The sequence below is a fragment of the Brassica oleracea genome, chromosome C8, assembly GCF_000695525.1.
Source record: "Brassica oleracea var. oleracea cultivar TO1000 chromosome C8, BOL, whole genome shotgun sequence".
Lineage (NCBI taxonomy): Eukaryota > Viridiplantae > Streptophyta > Magnoliopsida > Brassicales > Brassicaceae > Brassica > Brassica oleracea.
This window is the reverse complement of record NC_027755.1, coordinates 19,248,251-19,262,720: the sequence shown is the minus strand read 5'-3', so window position 1 is coordinate 19,262,720 and position 14,470 is coordinate 19,248,251. Positions and strand designations below refer to the sequence as shown.

Sequence of the window (14,470 nt, the reverse complement as noted above, 5' to 3'; positions counted from 1 at the left end):
TTATTTCTTAAACGATAATGGGAAGGCTTATAAGAAAAAAAAAAAAAGGTTACCTGCAAGGGCGTTTTGGAAGCGAGGCACAAGGTTCTTAGCTCAAGGTGGAGAAGCTAAGGGAAATCAAACAGAGTTAGTAAAGGATGATAGAAGTCGATGAAGAAAAGTAATCTTCAGAACGTTATACCTGAGAGAACGTCTTAAACGGCAGTGGCAGCTGAAGGGAGACGAGTATCTAAATTGGCAAAGGAGAACACAGATCACTAGACAAGATAAACATGTCTTAAACAGCTTAAAGTAAAGTGAGAGAATTTACAGAGAAACTGAAGGGAGATGGGTTTATTGATAAGAACGGAGGAAGCTCAAGAGAGTCGCTGGTAACGTTCCAAGGAGGATACATGATGTGTTTGATCACTGAAGTTCTAGCTGTGACATTACAGAGGAGGTTAATACAGGAAACTCAAAGAAATCTAATTGGAGAGGTGCTCCAAGGAAGATTAATCAACTATCACCATCAAGAAGAAATTCGACATTCAAATCATCAAGGAAAAAGAAATCGCGAGCTTTTTCAGGTTGAAGATTCTTACCGGGTGGTGCTTAGATGGTGGGAGTTTGCTGAAGATCGAGCTGAAGATCTGGGGAAATTCGATCTACCGACAAGGAGTCGAAGCGAGAGAGAGTGGTGAGGCTGTAGCAGCGTACGAGCTACACGGACTCGTCGGAGAAACGACGGGAGAAGTCACCGGTGTGTGACGCCATAAACGTCGCGAGACTCGTCGGGAGAAAGAGAAGAAATGGTCTTTGATCTTCGTCGATGAAAACGAGGAAGACACCGAAGAGTTAAAATTGGGCCAGGTGGAGTTTGTAAAGTGGGCTTCAACTTTACCACTTCAAGCCCTTTCCCAGCCCAGCAAGGAACCTGCACAAAACAAAAGAAACGTTAGTTTCCTTTTGTCAAAGAATGTCGGTCAATATTTTTCCAAAGACAATAGGAAAATATACAAAGCTACAAAGGACAAGGAATATGTGATCCAGTATAAAAGGAGGCCATAGGTAAAGATTACAATTATCCGATACAAAGCAAATAACAAAGGCATAGAGAGAGATGAAGAGCATAGCAAATAAGTTCTTAGAGTTCTTATTTTGGTTATCACACTTGTGATTTCTATTATTGTTATTGGGAAACTTCTTTGAGATATTGAATAAAGAATAAGTTTGATTCTTAAAGTTATTCTGAAAGCACAAAGTTGGATTCAATTCCTAACAGGTTCAACAGTGTCTTAGGTTTGTAGAAATTTTTCGTCGAAACCATTGCGTAAAATTTAGTCAGAAGAGATATGATAAATCAACGCGTATGTTAATAAAGAAATGAATGCCATGCAATAGTGTGCAATGTTAATAATCCACAAATATATATATATTTCTATGACCGATTGAATAGACCACAAAATCCAAGAATGATATATACTTAAGCAATAACGACTGTAATTTTTTCGTCTAGTTAGCCGTATTCTTAGATACTGCTAAGTGCTAATATTATTCGTAGTGAATTTTCCACAATTTTGGATTTCTTCAAATGTTTGAATACCACTAACATGAAACTAGCTATTTATACAAGTCACGGCTATTGAATTTGGTCCCCCATCATGGTAATCAGATTGGTTAACTTTTCGTGACTTATATAACTATCGTATATTTAAAAATCTAAAGAGTACGTAAAGTTGTAACAAACTGTTATGGAAAACTAAAATCATAAAGGAGAAAAACCCACGCAGAACTGGCAGAACGGTAAATTAGGCCTGGTACGGATCGGATGTCCAAGCAATTTTAAGGTATCTGGATCCGGATCCTTATCCGGCGGATCCATAATTTTATTATTCTATCCGGATTCGGGGTTTTTGGATATCCTTCTAAAAATTGTATTATCCGACGGATATCCGAATCCGGATTTGGATCCTTAAAAAAATATTAATATATATATAAAATATTAACAATAATTTAAAAATAAATATATATATATATAATGTTTTTAATTATTTCTATGTATAATATTGCAAAATTTACATATACTATTATAAAAATAAAAATACATTAAATAAATTAGTTTTTTATATATATATTACTATTTTTGAAATAGTTATTAATAAAATTTACAGATCCGGATATCCGGACTAAAAAATCAAGATATCTGGATCCAGATTCGGATTTAACGGATCTAACATTTTACTATCCATATCTGGATTCGGCCCTTCCGGATATCCGGATTTTCGGATCGGATCCGGATCTCGGATAAAAGTCTCGGGCCTAGGTAAAAACATGAAGGAGCCGAGCCTAACCCTCCAACAAGCCTTTGACCATGACTTAGTGCAATGACATATTTGACACTTGGACAAATTTCAGTGTTTTTTGTTCATGCCAAGATGCTTACTTCATCACTTAATTTCTCATTCAGTTTAAACTCGCTTTTGACATTTGAATACATCAGATTGTAGAGCTCATTTCAAGCTTTCTAGTGAGCTAATAATCTGATCACAACACGACCGGTTTGGCCGAAAAGTCGTAAAAGTCATATGTCCAAAAACTGGGTTCCAACACTTCATCGTTTCATTTCTTGGGATTCAGATAAGAGTAACTGTACTACTGTAGTTTTCTGCTAATCTAGTATGGGTAAGAACAAATTAGTATCTTCTTTTGATTGCTTCCTGAATTTGAGCAGGGATACAAGTCTGCGTGGTTCTGAACTTTGAGCGACTCTCAAGGGAGTATATATATATTTCTATTCACCTTGATGCCTCTCAATCAACTTTTCAAATGTTGCGGTTCCTTTAATAGTGCTTCCTTATTCTTTTTTTTGTACTTTCATCTTTTGATGCTATAAGTTCTAACAGAGGAAAGATGGTTCCAGGATCAGATGATCAGTTTGTTATCGTATGGAACAAACAAACACTTCATTTTGAATCTGAACAGGTATGTGTCAGAATCCATATGTCATTTGATTTATCCTTTCCGATGGCATGTCCTTATAACACTTATAAGTTCTCAATTAGTCACTTGAAAACAAAAATGAACTCATATGTAAGCTTTAAAATTGGATATCTTGATTATAGAAATAATAAGATGGGAACAATCAAGGCTATTTGCATTTCTACTGACAAAAACGTTTCTTCTAATCTTTATACTTCTTTGTTTTGCATTTCTACCCCTTATGCACACCTTTCATATACGAATACTTTGTCAGGGAAACAAACTTTTTAGCACTGAGTCGTTTCTGAAGAGATAGTCCTCAGAAAGAGATTTCTACTTCCTTCATCTTCTGATTTCTGTCTCTGGTCTTGCCCTTCTTCTTCTAATTTCCTTCCCTGGTCTTGCTCTTCTTCTTCTTCTTCTTCTTCTGATTTCCCTATGTAGTCTCACTCTTCTTCTTCTGATTTCCCTCCCTGATCTTGCTTTTCTTCTTCTTCTGATTTTCTTCTGAAGTCTCACTCTTCTTCTGAACAGTGATGTGATACAGACTTGGATCATCTATCTGCTCTTTAGTCAAGCCAATTAGGTTACCTAAGAGGCTAAAACAAACAGAGACGAATAAATGAAAGGTTTTACTCAGTTACAAAAAAAAAAGAATAAAGAATCAAAATTTCTTTACCTTATGAAGAATTTGTTCATAAGGTTTCTTCATACGTGAAGAATTTCTTCATATGGTGACCTAAATCGAAGAATACGGTTTCCTATATTTGTTCGGTTATTGTGAAATTCTTCATTAGGTTTTTGTATCGTCATTAAAAAATGTAATAGAATATGCATCAACTCTAGTTTAAATAAAATCATAGTGAATTGTCCAATTCATATGTAAGGTATGGACCAAAAGTTGTATTATTCCATCAAAATGTACAGCTCTTGTACAAGTAAAAATATTTTTTGAAAAATAAATTAAAAAGTTTTTTGATTGTGTTTTGTCAGATTCTTGTTGCAGAGAGCATCATCATAAGTACTGTTGTTGAATCCGAGCTATGTTCTCTTCCCACCACAATCTTGCATTTGTTTCTCCAAACCTATCTCGGCTACAACAACAACAACAGGAACCATATGCTGTCAAGTGCTTTTCTTAGCAACAGAAAGGGTAATGAGTTTTTGTTTTTTTACCTGAAGCGAAGACGTCTAGGCTCACGACTCCCATCTGGTAAAAGCTCTGATTGTGATATAAGCACCATCTTCGTCTTGTTCCACCCATTCTGTTTCCATGTCACTTGCATTACTTACCGAGACCTCCATTGAATAATCTCCATCTTCTTCTTCTTCTTCCCTTGATGAGCCACTACTTCTTGCAGACATATCAACCGATGATGTCTCGGTTCGGGTCCCACTCATGCTAGAAAGCTTTGGCGTCGTTGCAAGACCAGACGAATCACGGTGGTACCGACTTTGTGTTTGTGTTCTTGCTTGGTTAGCCGTGAGTAAGCATTTTCCTCCAGGACATTCTTTGTTTAGAGGTGGAGTTGCAGGACTGTTCTTGCTGCAGCTCTAGTAAAAAAAAATGGTTATAGTTAAGACCCATTCATGTGTTCCATCAGAATCAAAGTACAAAGAGTGTAAACCTCATCTTTGGATCTAGGAGGAGCGGTTGGAACAGGGACACTCTGCTGATTAAGTTGCTGCACATTGTATAACTCCATGACCTTCTCAAAATTCTCACCCCACCATTTTTGAGCTTCCCATTTATCAAACATCTCACGGCTACAAGCAAATAGACATTTGTTAATAAAAAAAAGTCAACAAATGAAGAGCTGTCTTAGTGACTATAGACAATAAAACAACCAAGTGAACAGTGACTCGATATATGTTCTAATCATCAATGAGAGCTGAAGAAAGTTAGTTAGCTAGATCATTGCTGCTCTCACCTACAAGTTTCACTAAAGTCTTCCTTTCCCCAACACAACTGTTCTTGGAGTCTTTCATTTAAGATCGGATTAAAGTACCAAAAACATAATCCACATCTCAATAACGTTTCTCACAATACACTAATTTAGTGTCATAAACCTCAAAGCTTCAGATTTGTTTTTTTTTTAATGAAAGTCAAACGGACTCTATAATAATCACATAATTTCATAAAGAAACAATAATGGTGGGTTTCTTCGAATCAGGTACGCTGAGTTCGGTCAGACCGGAGGAGACCGACACTACTACTTTGGCTTGCTTCGAGTAGGGCTCGCCGATTGAGTGACTGGAAGAGACACAGAGTGTGTCGATGGGGTTGATCGGTCCGGAATAGGACTCAGCCTGAACGCCTTTTGGTTTCTCCGAGGAGGAATCACCAGATAATGCGGATTTCCCGTTGGAAGTCATTGCGTGTTGTATTAGTGGAAATTTTTTAGGAAACTTAATCGAAATAAAACTTCGATTAAGAGCTTTATAAACAAAATCTGTAGGGGAAAACCAAAACGAATCCATAAATGAGAGTAAAGGGATGAGGAAGTGGAGGATGTATTGATTGTTTAGAGGTGAGATCGTGAAACTGATGGAAGAAGAGGAAGAGAAAGCGATGAAGATTTACTTTTGATGGTGTAACGGGGCTTCAGGCCCATTATATCAACACGATTGGTTATGAAAAACCGCAGAAGATGGAATCGCAAGCCCAAGATAACCAAGTGACATGGCTATGTGACATGGCAAAATATACTCTTCTTATTGGCTAATTTTATTGTCCTATGTGGACAGTCTAGCTACTCCTTAATATCCCTTTTAGTATTAGTTACAACAGAAAAAAGTGAATGAAATGCAAAATATATAAACCATTTTCGTGATGACCAAACATTTTCTTTTGATGATCCTCGAAAGTAAATTGTTCATCCCAATTTCAAAAGTTATTTGCAAAAAACTAATCTACTGGTTTATGTTTGAAGGTAAAAAAGGTTTCTCCAGCTCTAGACGCCATGGAAGTATTTGGGGCTTCTTATCCAGATGATAGTCTAGTGGGTTCAAAGAGCAGTAGTGGTTTGCCTCTAAACTCTGAATATTTAATCATGTCACTGAGTGGAATGACTTGGTTCAGAAGATATTAGATGTGTACTAATGATGATCAGGGACTCTATGGGTATTGGAGATGCTCTAGGATACTTGTAGCGAAATAAATATTAAGGATGAGTAAGTTGAAAGTAAAAGAGTCAAGCAATACTTGTAACTAAGTAAATATTAAGGATGAGAAGTTGAAAATAAAAGAGTCAAGCATATCGTTCAATTATCTAAGTACTTGTAACGAAATTTCATTTCACAACCTGCTTGTAGACAGGAAGAGAGGTTTTTGGATTATCTCGGAAAGATAAAGACACATAAAACCAACGACACAAGTTGGCATGTTTTGTTTATTTTTGAACATATATCTTACTTAAGTAAAGAGTTAAGTTTACTCAGAGTCGGGCACAAGCTGAGACTCGCCCAAGAGACAAACGCAGTGAGTTGTGGGCTCGACAGTTCTTCGAACAATGGCTATGTGTTTGCAAACACCATCCGCTCCCAAGTCTTGATCATATCTTATGTAGACAAGGACATTCCTAAGACTCTTGAGTACAGTCTCATGTGGCAAATTTTCCTCAGTCTCTACCACTACGTCCAAAATCTTTAAATCAGACATGTTGTGCTGCAACAACACAAGAAGAAACACACTTTATATATAAACAAGAAACCACTAAAAAAAAGTTTAACCATTTAAAAAAAAAAGAAAACCTTACATTCAGGCACCTATGTCTGTTAAAGAAGGAAATTTCCATATACAAGCGAATCCAGTCATGTTCTTCCCAATCTGATTTCTGCATCTGCGAAGCAAAACATGGCGAAATGAAAGCACATTCTTATTATACATTTGTCATATTCATCAAAGAGTTGTTATACCTTGTACAAAAATCGACATTGATCAGCAAAAGCCTCCTTTGAAGGCCACTTGTCAGGCAAGTCCTTGGCATCGAAGAACTGCGTCGGATAAATCTCACTCTGGATCCCTAGAGAGAGAAGCCATACGTTAGTCTATAATCAATTTAATTACAAAGAAAAGCGCGGTAAATTTTAAACCTTTAGGTCTGGAGATATAACAAGTGAAATCAATCTGGCCTAAACTTCTTTGGTCAACATGAGTCTGGAAAGTAACAAAGGAGGAGGTAGCTGGATCCTCAGCAATCAAGGTAATGTAATACGAGACAGGCATGATGGTACAAACTACAACGTATTTCTCTATATTGTGAAGATACAAGTTGGTCCCCTGACAATGGAGGAGTAAGAAGAGTTATTACAGCGACAAACAAACAAGAGATATAATATAGATGATGGATACAAAAGTGTTACCTCTAGCATATTGTAACGATGAAGTCCCACCGTTGCATAAAGCTTCACTACAAGGGGACAATCTACTCCACCTTTATAAACACTCATACCACCAAAATAACAAGGAGCACCCTCGATCTCGATATCGAAGCCCTAATTAAAATATATATAATAACAATTAACTAGGAAGATTATTATTATCAAATCAAATCAAATCAAATAACATACATCTGTTTCATCCACTTTACGCCAAAAAGCCTCCTCAGCCTTACCAAGAGTCTCTTCTTCTTTTCGGGCAGTCTCCTCCCTCTGAGCCTTACGGCGAGCCATTCGCTTCTTTTCCAATCGCCGATATGAACGTCCTGGCGCACGATACTCGAGATCAGCAACAGTTCGTTCATCCGGATTACGCTTACGCCCACCCCCCTTCCTCTTCGTCTTCGTCTTCGTCGACCCTCCAGGCGCAGAATTACTCATCACTTCTTCTGGATTCTTCTCACCAGGCTGATTCGTTTTTATCGTCGATTCAATAATGCCCTAGTTCTCAACTGGGCCAAAATTTCATTTCGTTGGGCCTCCAGTGATCAGGTTTACTGGGCTTGGCGTCCTTTAATTCATGTTTTCTAATTCACTACTATATCCTTTATATATATAGTAAATCATATTAGCCAACACATGTTCATGTGTTACAGAAAAAAAATAATAATGTCAATTTAAAAAACCCTTAGAATTTTTAAAAATTTAAATTTTATTTTTTAAGTTTCACATTTTAATTTTAGATCCTATTTTTGAATTATTTTGAATTTTTAATATTTTATTTTATTTTTAAGTTTGAGATTTTAATATTAATTTTTGAATTTTCAGATTTTTTTGAATTTTTTACAATTTTTTTCTAATTTTTATGTATTTTATTATTTTTATTAATTTATAAAAAACAACACATCATCATTTTAACTTGTAAAATAAACAGTACCGGTCGCCTATAAACAAGAAAACTTTGTTAAATGGTTGTTATGATAAAAATTTCGCTTTGAAGGTCTAAAATGCTAGCAAAAAAAAATTATATGTTTTAAGTGTTAGAAAGTGACACTTTCAGTGTTTTAAATGCGATTTTCCCTTTTTCTTTCCATCTTTCTTTTTCATATATTTTTCTTGTGTTTTGAATGTAGCAAAATTTCTATAGCTAACATCAGACAAGTTTATGTATGGCCCTTATTCTGATTCATTTTCTTTCCTTATTCAGATTCATTTTCTTTCCTTCACAGATTAATATTCTCTAATTGATTTTAGGCTCTTATTGATTTTAGGATCAACTACTTCATCAAAATTGTGGATCAAGGTTTTGTTTCTCTTGAGACAAGGTTTGATCAACTTCAAGGTTATGAAAAAACCTTTGGATTCTTATTCGACTTCAAAAAACTGAAGCTAGCTGAAGGTGACAAGCTGATGGTTTCTTGTGCTAACCTTGAAGTTTTTCTGAAGCATGGTAATTATTCTGATATTGATGGTGATGATTTGTTTTTGGAGCTGAAGCTTTTGAGAGGGGGTTTGCCTGAAGGTATTACGAAGGCTGCTGGAATATTGGAGTTTTTGAAAAGGAGGGAAAGTTGTTATCCAAACACATGGACAGCATATCGGAAATGATGACAATTCTTGTTTCCGTTGCCTCAGCAGAAAGAAGTTTTTCAAAGCTCAAACTCATAAAATCGTATCTACGGTCGAGTATGTCACAAGAGAGGCTTAATGGATTGTCAATTTTGTCAATTGAAAGGGATATGGCTGAAAAGCTTGATTATACAAACTTGATGAATGAGTTTGCAGGAAGAAATGCAAGAAGAATCATATTTCAGCAGTAATGTAAAGGTTTTCATGTTTTTCAACGTTTTTGTTTAAGACTTTTTATTTAGTTATTTAAAAACAATCAGTAGAAATTTTTTTATGAACCAGTCTTTTTTTTATTTGCTTCTAGCCACCAAAAAATCAGGACCTGCTCTGAATACAAGTTTGCGTGGTTCTGAACTTTGAGCGACTCTCAAGGGAGTATATATATATTTCTATTCACCTTGACGCCTCTCAATCAACTTTTCATATGTTGCGGCTCCTTTAATAGTGATTCCTTATTTTATTTTTTTTGTACATTCATCTTTTGATGCTATGAGTTCTAACAGAGGAAAGATGGTTCCAGGATCAGATGATCAGTTTGTTATCGTATGGAACAAACAAACACTTCATTTTGAATCTGAACAGGTATGTGTCAGAATCCATATGTCATTTGATTTATCATTTCCGATGGCATGTCCTTATAACACTTATAAGTTCTCAATTAGTCACTTGAAAACAAATATGAACTCATATGTAAGCTTTAAAATTGGATATCTTGATTATAGAAATAATAAGATGGAACAATCAAGGCTATTTGCATTTCTACTGACAAAAACGTTTCTTCTAATCTTTATACTTCTTTGTTTTGCATTTCTACCCCTTATGCGCACCTTTCTTATACGAATACTTTGTCAGGGAAAGAAACTTTTTAGCACTGAGTCGTTTCTGAAGAGATTGTTTCGATCCAGCAATCAGTCACCAGAGACGTTGTGTAAGCTAACTGTCTCATGTATGGTCAAGGGGCATATATTTACAGTTACTGTGTTTGATAGCTCAACCTGTTCGCTCTGTATTGTTCCAATACTTTTGAGTTTTGACTAGTAATTGTGTTCATCCATCCAAAAGTGTTGAATAATCTTTGTCATTGTTTTCAGTTGGTTCAATTCTTGGGCTCTTTGGCATTCCTCGGTTAACTTGAAAGACGTCTAGGCTCTGATGAGAACATTACTAATCTCCTCGAGAAGGGGTCAAGATGGGATGTCAATCTGCCTAAATCCTCTATGGAGCCTTGAGATAATCACAATAAGTTGAAGAACCCGGTTCAGTTTGATCTTTTGTTTGATTGCATAAGCTAAATGATATCAATTTGAGGTTGCTCATTTATCAGAAACTACCGAGAATGAAAAGAAATCTTGCCGTAGCCAAAAAATTGCAAATTGGGAAAAGTACGCTTGAGTAGAGCAATTATAATGAAATCTTACAATCTGTTCTACATATTCTCAGTATCTCCAATTGCAGCTCATCGCCACACTGAATGTCTCAGTCTTAGTTCACCGGTTGACACTTGAAAACATGCACTTGGAAATCATTTAATTGACTATCCAAATTGACAAATTGCATTAACTAAAGACCGAACCATCATTGTGATCACTAGTCTGATCTCTTTCTCTTTCCCTTCTTTGACTTGGCCTTCATCCTGGGATACACAAAATCACTAATGAGATATGCTGGTTCGTAAAGTGCCGTTTTGCTTCTTCGCTGGTCTCTAATGCCATATGTTGGTTCGTCGTTGTCACTCTCGTAATGGAGACCCAAGACCATTATGGCTGCAGACACCATGATATAACCTTCATCATGGAGTTGTTTACCGCTGCTGGACTTGCACCAAAAAATGAGATCACCGTCAATGAAGAATGCGTCCACAACAACAACTGCATGAAGACCGTAATACTTGGTACTGTTGCTCATGGGTCCGCGATAAATGTCTCCCTGCGATGACAAACAATTTAGAACAAGACAATAAAATCTATAAAATAGAAAATTTATTTAAAATCTATTTACCTTTTTGATATCCCAGTACTCCTCAAATACGTGTAGTGATGCTCCTATTGGTTGCAACTGAAGTCTCTTTAGAGCAGCCTTGAAATCCCTGCCAAGAAAGGTGTAATCTTCTATTCGAACCGTATCCTCTCCTTCACCAGGACCACCTTCTACGCAGTCAAATGTCTCTTCGTTCCCTCCTTGTCTTCTTACTCCCGTACTCATTATGGCACCTGTGCGCTATTTTTTGTACTGTACGCATACGCAGGAACCGCTCTCCAGGTCTTGCATAGAAACATAGCTCCCTTACAATTAACGGAACAAATGTATCATCTTGCCCGTTTATTAACCTCATGGCACTGACAAGGTCCACTGCCACGTAAGCCCAGCAAAGCACTGTAAAAACAAAACCCAAAACATTGAATTAACAAGGGCGCTCCATGTTTTGTAAAGAAAACTGTAAGACGCACCAAGCTAGCGCCTCTAAGAGTCTATGCCTTCTAAACACACAGGTTGAAAAAATTAAAGACTTACAGTGAACCTTCTGGTCTCGGACAAGTCCTACTATGTCCTCTTCTTGTTTAGAACGAATAGGTCCAACAATATTCTTCTCTTCTACAGTAAGTTGAACCCATCTTCTATCAACCCTTGTAACTCCATCTTCCCAAGGGGAGTTAGACTGAAACAAGAGTGAGAGAATTAAAAAAAATATTAAACTGAAAACTAAGACAATTAATAAAATTAACATACCCTTTTTGGAGAACGCCAACTTAAAATTTGGTTATTGAAAATCGGAAGGCTTTGTACTTCTGGTTGAAACCAGCAGGATATACCCCGAGGCTTTCCTTCTTTGCAGCAGCTCCTGTACACAGCGGAGCCAAAAAGTTCCCTCACAAGATCAGGAAGGAGCGACTGGTTCTCAAGTTCGCATACTATGTTTCTTATAACTGCAGCTCTTTCAGAGTTATTCCCAGGAGGTTCATCGTCATTCCCAGGAGGTTCATCGTCATTCCCAGTAGGTGGTGAAATCCCAGGTAAACCCAACTCGTTTGAGAACCAGTAACCCGACCTTGAGGTACTAGCTTCACCGATGCAACTTCTTTCACTACCCAGGTGAGAAAACCAGCAGTCAATCCCGAAAGGACAGTGTCCTTGTGCAAAAAATATGCACCAACCATTTCTCTTCACGGCTCCTACACTGTCAGCTGCAAGTCTGTCACGTAGTGGGGAAGGACACAGAATCGTTTGTCTGTGACCAATGATGAAGACATGACAAATCAGCCCATGAACACATAGAGCAGATACATTCAACATATTTTTTGGCAGAAACAAAGTCAGAGAACAGAATAAGGAGAAGACATTAGTGTGAGTGTACCTCAACAGCAGGATGAACATCTTTGGGATCCTGATTAGAGAGATGAACATCTATGAGATTGTTTTTTCCTAGCGATGGATTTGCCTGCAGAGGGACAAATCAGACAATCAGAAAACGGAGAGACAGAGTAACATGAGCAAGTCCATTCACCATTTTTGAAGAAAGAGGTACCAATGAACAAAAACAAACGCAGAGAAAGAAATAAAGAGTGAAAGAGAAGAAGTGTCCTTGTGTGTGAGATTGTACAACTATTCTGGACTTAATAATCATCTAAACACTAACAATGATGAAGACATGACAAATTAGACCTCAGGGAACAGAGGAAGGAGAAAAAATTAGTGAGAGTGTACCTCAACAGCAGGATGAACATCTTTGAGATCCTCATTGGACAGATGAACATCTATGAGATCGTTTCTTCCTAGCGATGGATTTGCCTGCAGAGGGACAAATCAGACAATCAGAAAACGGATAGAGAGAGTAACGTGAGCAAGTCCATTCACCAAATCAGGAAGGAGCGACTGGTTATCAGTTCCACATACACTAATTCTTACAACTGCAGCTCTTTCATGGTTATTCCAAGGAGGTTCATGGTCATTCCCAGGAGGTGGTGAAATCCCCGGTAAGCCCAACTCGTTTGAGAAACATCGACCCAATCTTGAGGTACTAGCTTCACCAATGCAACTTCTTTCACCACCCAGGTGAGAAAACCAGCAGTCAATCCCGAAAGGACAGTGTCCTTGTGCAAAAAATATGCATCCACCATTTCTCTTCACGGCTCCTACACTGTAAGCTGCAAGTCTATCATGTGGTGGGGAAGGACACACCGAATCGTTCGTCTGTAACCAATGATGAAGACATGACAAATCAGACAACGAACACATAAGAATAGATACATTCACCATATTTTTTTGCAGAAACAAACTCAGAGAACAGAAGGAGAGGAAATTAGTGAGAGTGTACCTCAACAGCAGGATGAACATCTTTGAGATCCTCATTGGACAGATGAACATCTATGAGATCGTTTCTTCCTAGCGATGGATTTGCCTGCAGAGGGACAAATCAGACAATCAGAAAACGGATAGAGAGAGTAACCTGAGCAAGTACATTCACCTTTTGTGAATAAAGACGTACCAACAAACAAAAACAAACGCAGAGAAAGAAATAAAGAGTAAAAGAGAAGAAGTGTCTGTCTGTGTGTGTGTGAGATTCTACAACTATTATGGACTTAATAAACATCTAAATCCAAACAATGATGAACACGAGGCATATCATACAAGGAACACAGAGAGCAGATACATTCACTATTTATTTTTGCATTAAAAAACTCAGAGAACAGAAGGAGAAAAATTTGTGAGACTGTACCTCAACAGCAGGATGAACATCTTTTAGATCCTCACTGGATAGATGAACATCAGTGCGATCGTTTCTTCCTAGCGATGGATTTACCTGCAGAGGAACAAATCAGAGTATCAGGAAACGGAGACAGAGAGAGTAACGTGAGCAAGTTCATTCACCATGTTTGCAGAAAGAGGTACCAACGAACAAGAACAAACGCAGAGAAAGAAAGAAATAAAAGAAGTGTCTGTGTGTGTGTGAGATTGTATAACTGTTATGGACTTCGTAAACATCTAACCCTAACAATGATGAAGATATGCATATCATACAAGGAACACAGAGCAGATTCATTTCATACATTCACCATATTTTTTTGCAGAAACAAACTCAGAGAACAGAATAAGGAGAAGACATTAGTGTGAGTGTAGTACCTCAACAGCAGGATGAACGTCTTTGAGTTCATGATTAGAGAGATGAACATCTATGAGATCGTTTCTTCTTAGCGATGGATTTGCCTGCGGAGGGACAAATCAGACAATCAGAAAACGGATAGAGAGAGTAACCTGAGCATGTCCATTCACCATTTTTGAAAAAAGAGGTACCAATGAACAAAAACAAACGCAGAGAAAGATATAAAGAGTGAAAGAGAAGAAGTGTCCTTGTGTGTGAGATTCTACAACTATTATGGACTTAATAAACATCTAAACACTAACAATGATGAAGACAGGACAAATTAGACCTCAAGGAACAGAGGAAGGAGAAAAAATTAGTGAGAGTGTACCTCAACAGCAGGATGAACATCTTTGAGATCCTGAT

General features: G+C 37.3%; 1 protein-coding gene, 1 long non-coding RNA gene and 1 pseudogene across 3 annotated transcripts; all 3 read right to left on the bottom strand.

The window, feature by feature from the left end:
• Positions 1-178: 178 nt before the first annotated feature.
• On the bottom strand, positions 179-1,019 carry LOC106311830. The gene is made up of 3 exons (XR_001264115.1): positions 582-1,019; positions 311-420; positions 179-229 (listed from the first exon to the last, which is right to left on the bottom strand). It is a non-coding gene; the product is annotated as an uncharacterized LOC106311830 (long non-coding RNA).
• Positions 1,020-3,788: 2,769 nt separating this feature from the next.
• Positions 3,789-5,334, bottom strand: LOC106308862 (annotated as a pseudogene).
• Positions 5,335-6,201: 867 nt separating this feature from the next.
• LOC106311829 (UPF0725 protein At1g23970-like) lies at positions 6,202-7,782 on the bottom strand. 2 transcript variants are annotated; one of them, XM_013749131.1, is made up of 6 exons: positions 7,531-7,782; positions 7,324-7,455; positions 7,054-7,240; positions 6,877-6,983; positions 6,717-6,800; positions 6,202-6,625 (listed from the first exon to the last, which is right to left on the bottom strand). In XM_013749131.1, exons 1-6 carry the CDS (start codon positions 7,777-7,779, stop codon positions 6,392-6,394), a joined length of 993 nt encoding a protein of 330 aa, XP_013604585.1. In that variant the 5' UTR covers positions 7,780-7,782; the 3' UTR covers positions 6,202-6,391. The 2 variants fall into 2 exon arrangements, with proteins under 2 accessions (XP_013604585.1, XP_013604586.1); XM_013749132.1 differs by having other exon boundaries at positions 7,575-7,775.
• Between the last annotated feature and the right edge of the window lie 6,688 nt (positions 7,783-14,470).

Excerpts from the sequence above, each read along its gene's own strand:
- LOC106311829 (XM_013749131.1), bottom strand. The coding sequence starts at position 7,779 with ATGAGTAATTCTGCGCCTGGAGGGTCGACGAAGACGAAGACGAAGAGG. Across the intron at positions 7,456-7,530 it reads GTAAAGTGGATGAAACAGAT|GGCTTCGATATCGAGATCGA; the intron begins GTATGTTATTTG and ends TATTTTAATTAG. Across the intron at positions 6,984-7,053 it reads TTATATCTCCAGACCTAAAG|GGATCCAGAGTGAGATTTAT; the intron begins GTTTAAAATTTA and ends TTCTCTCTCTAG.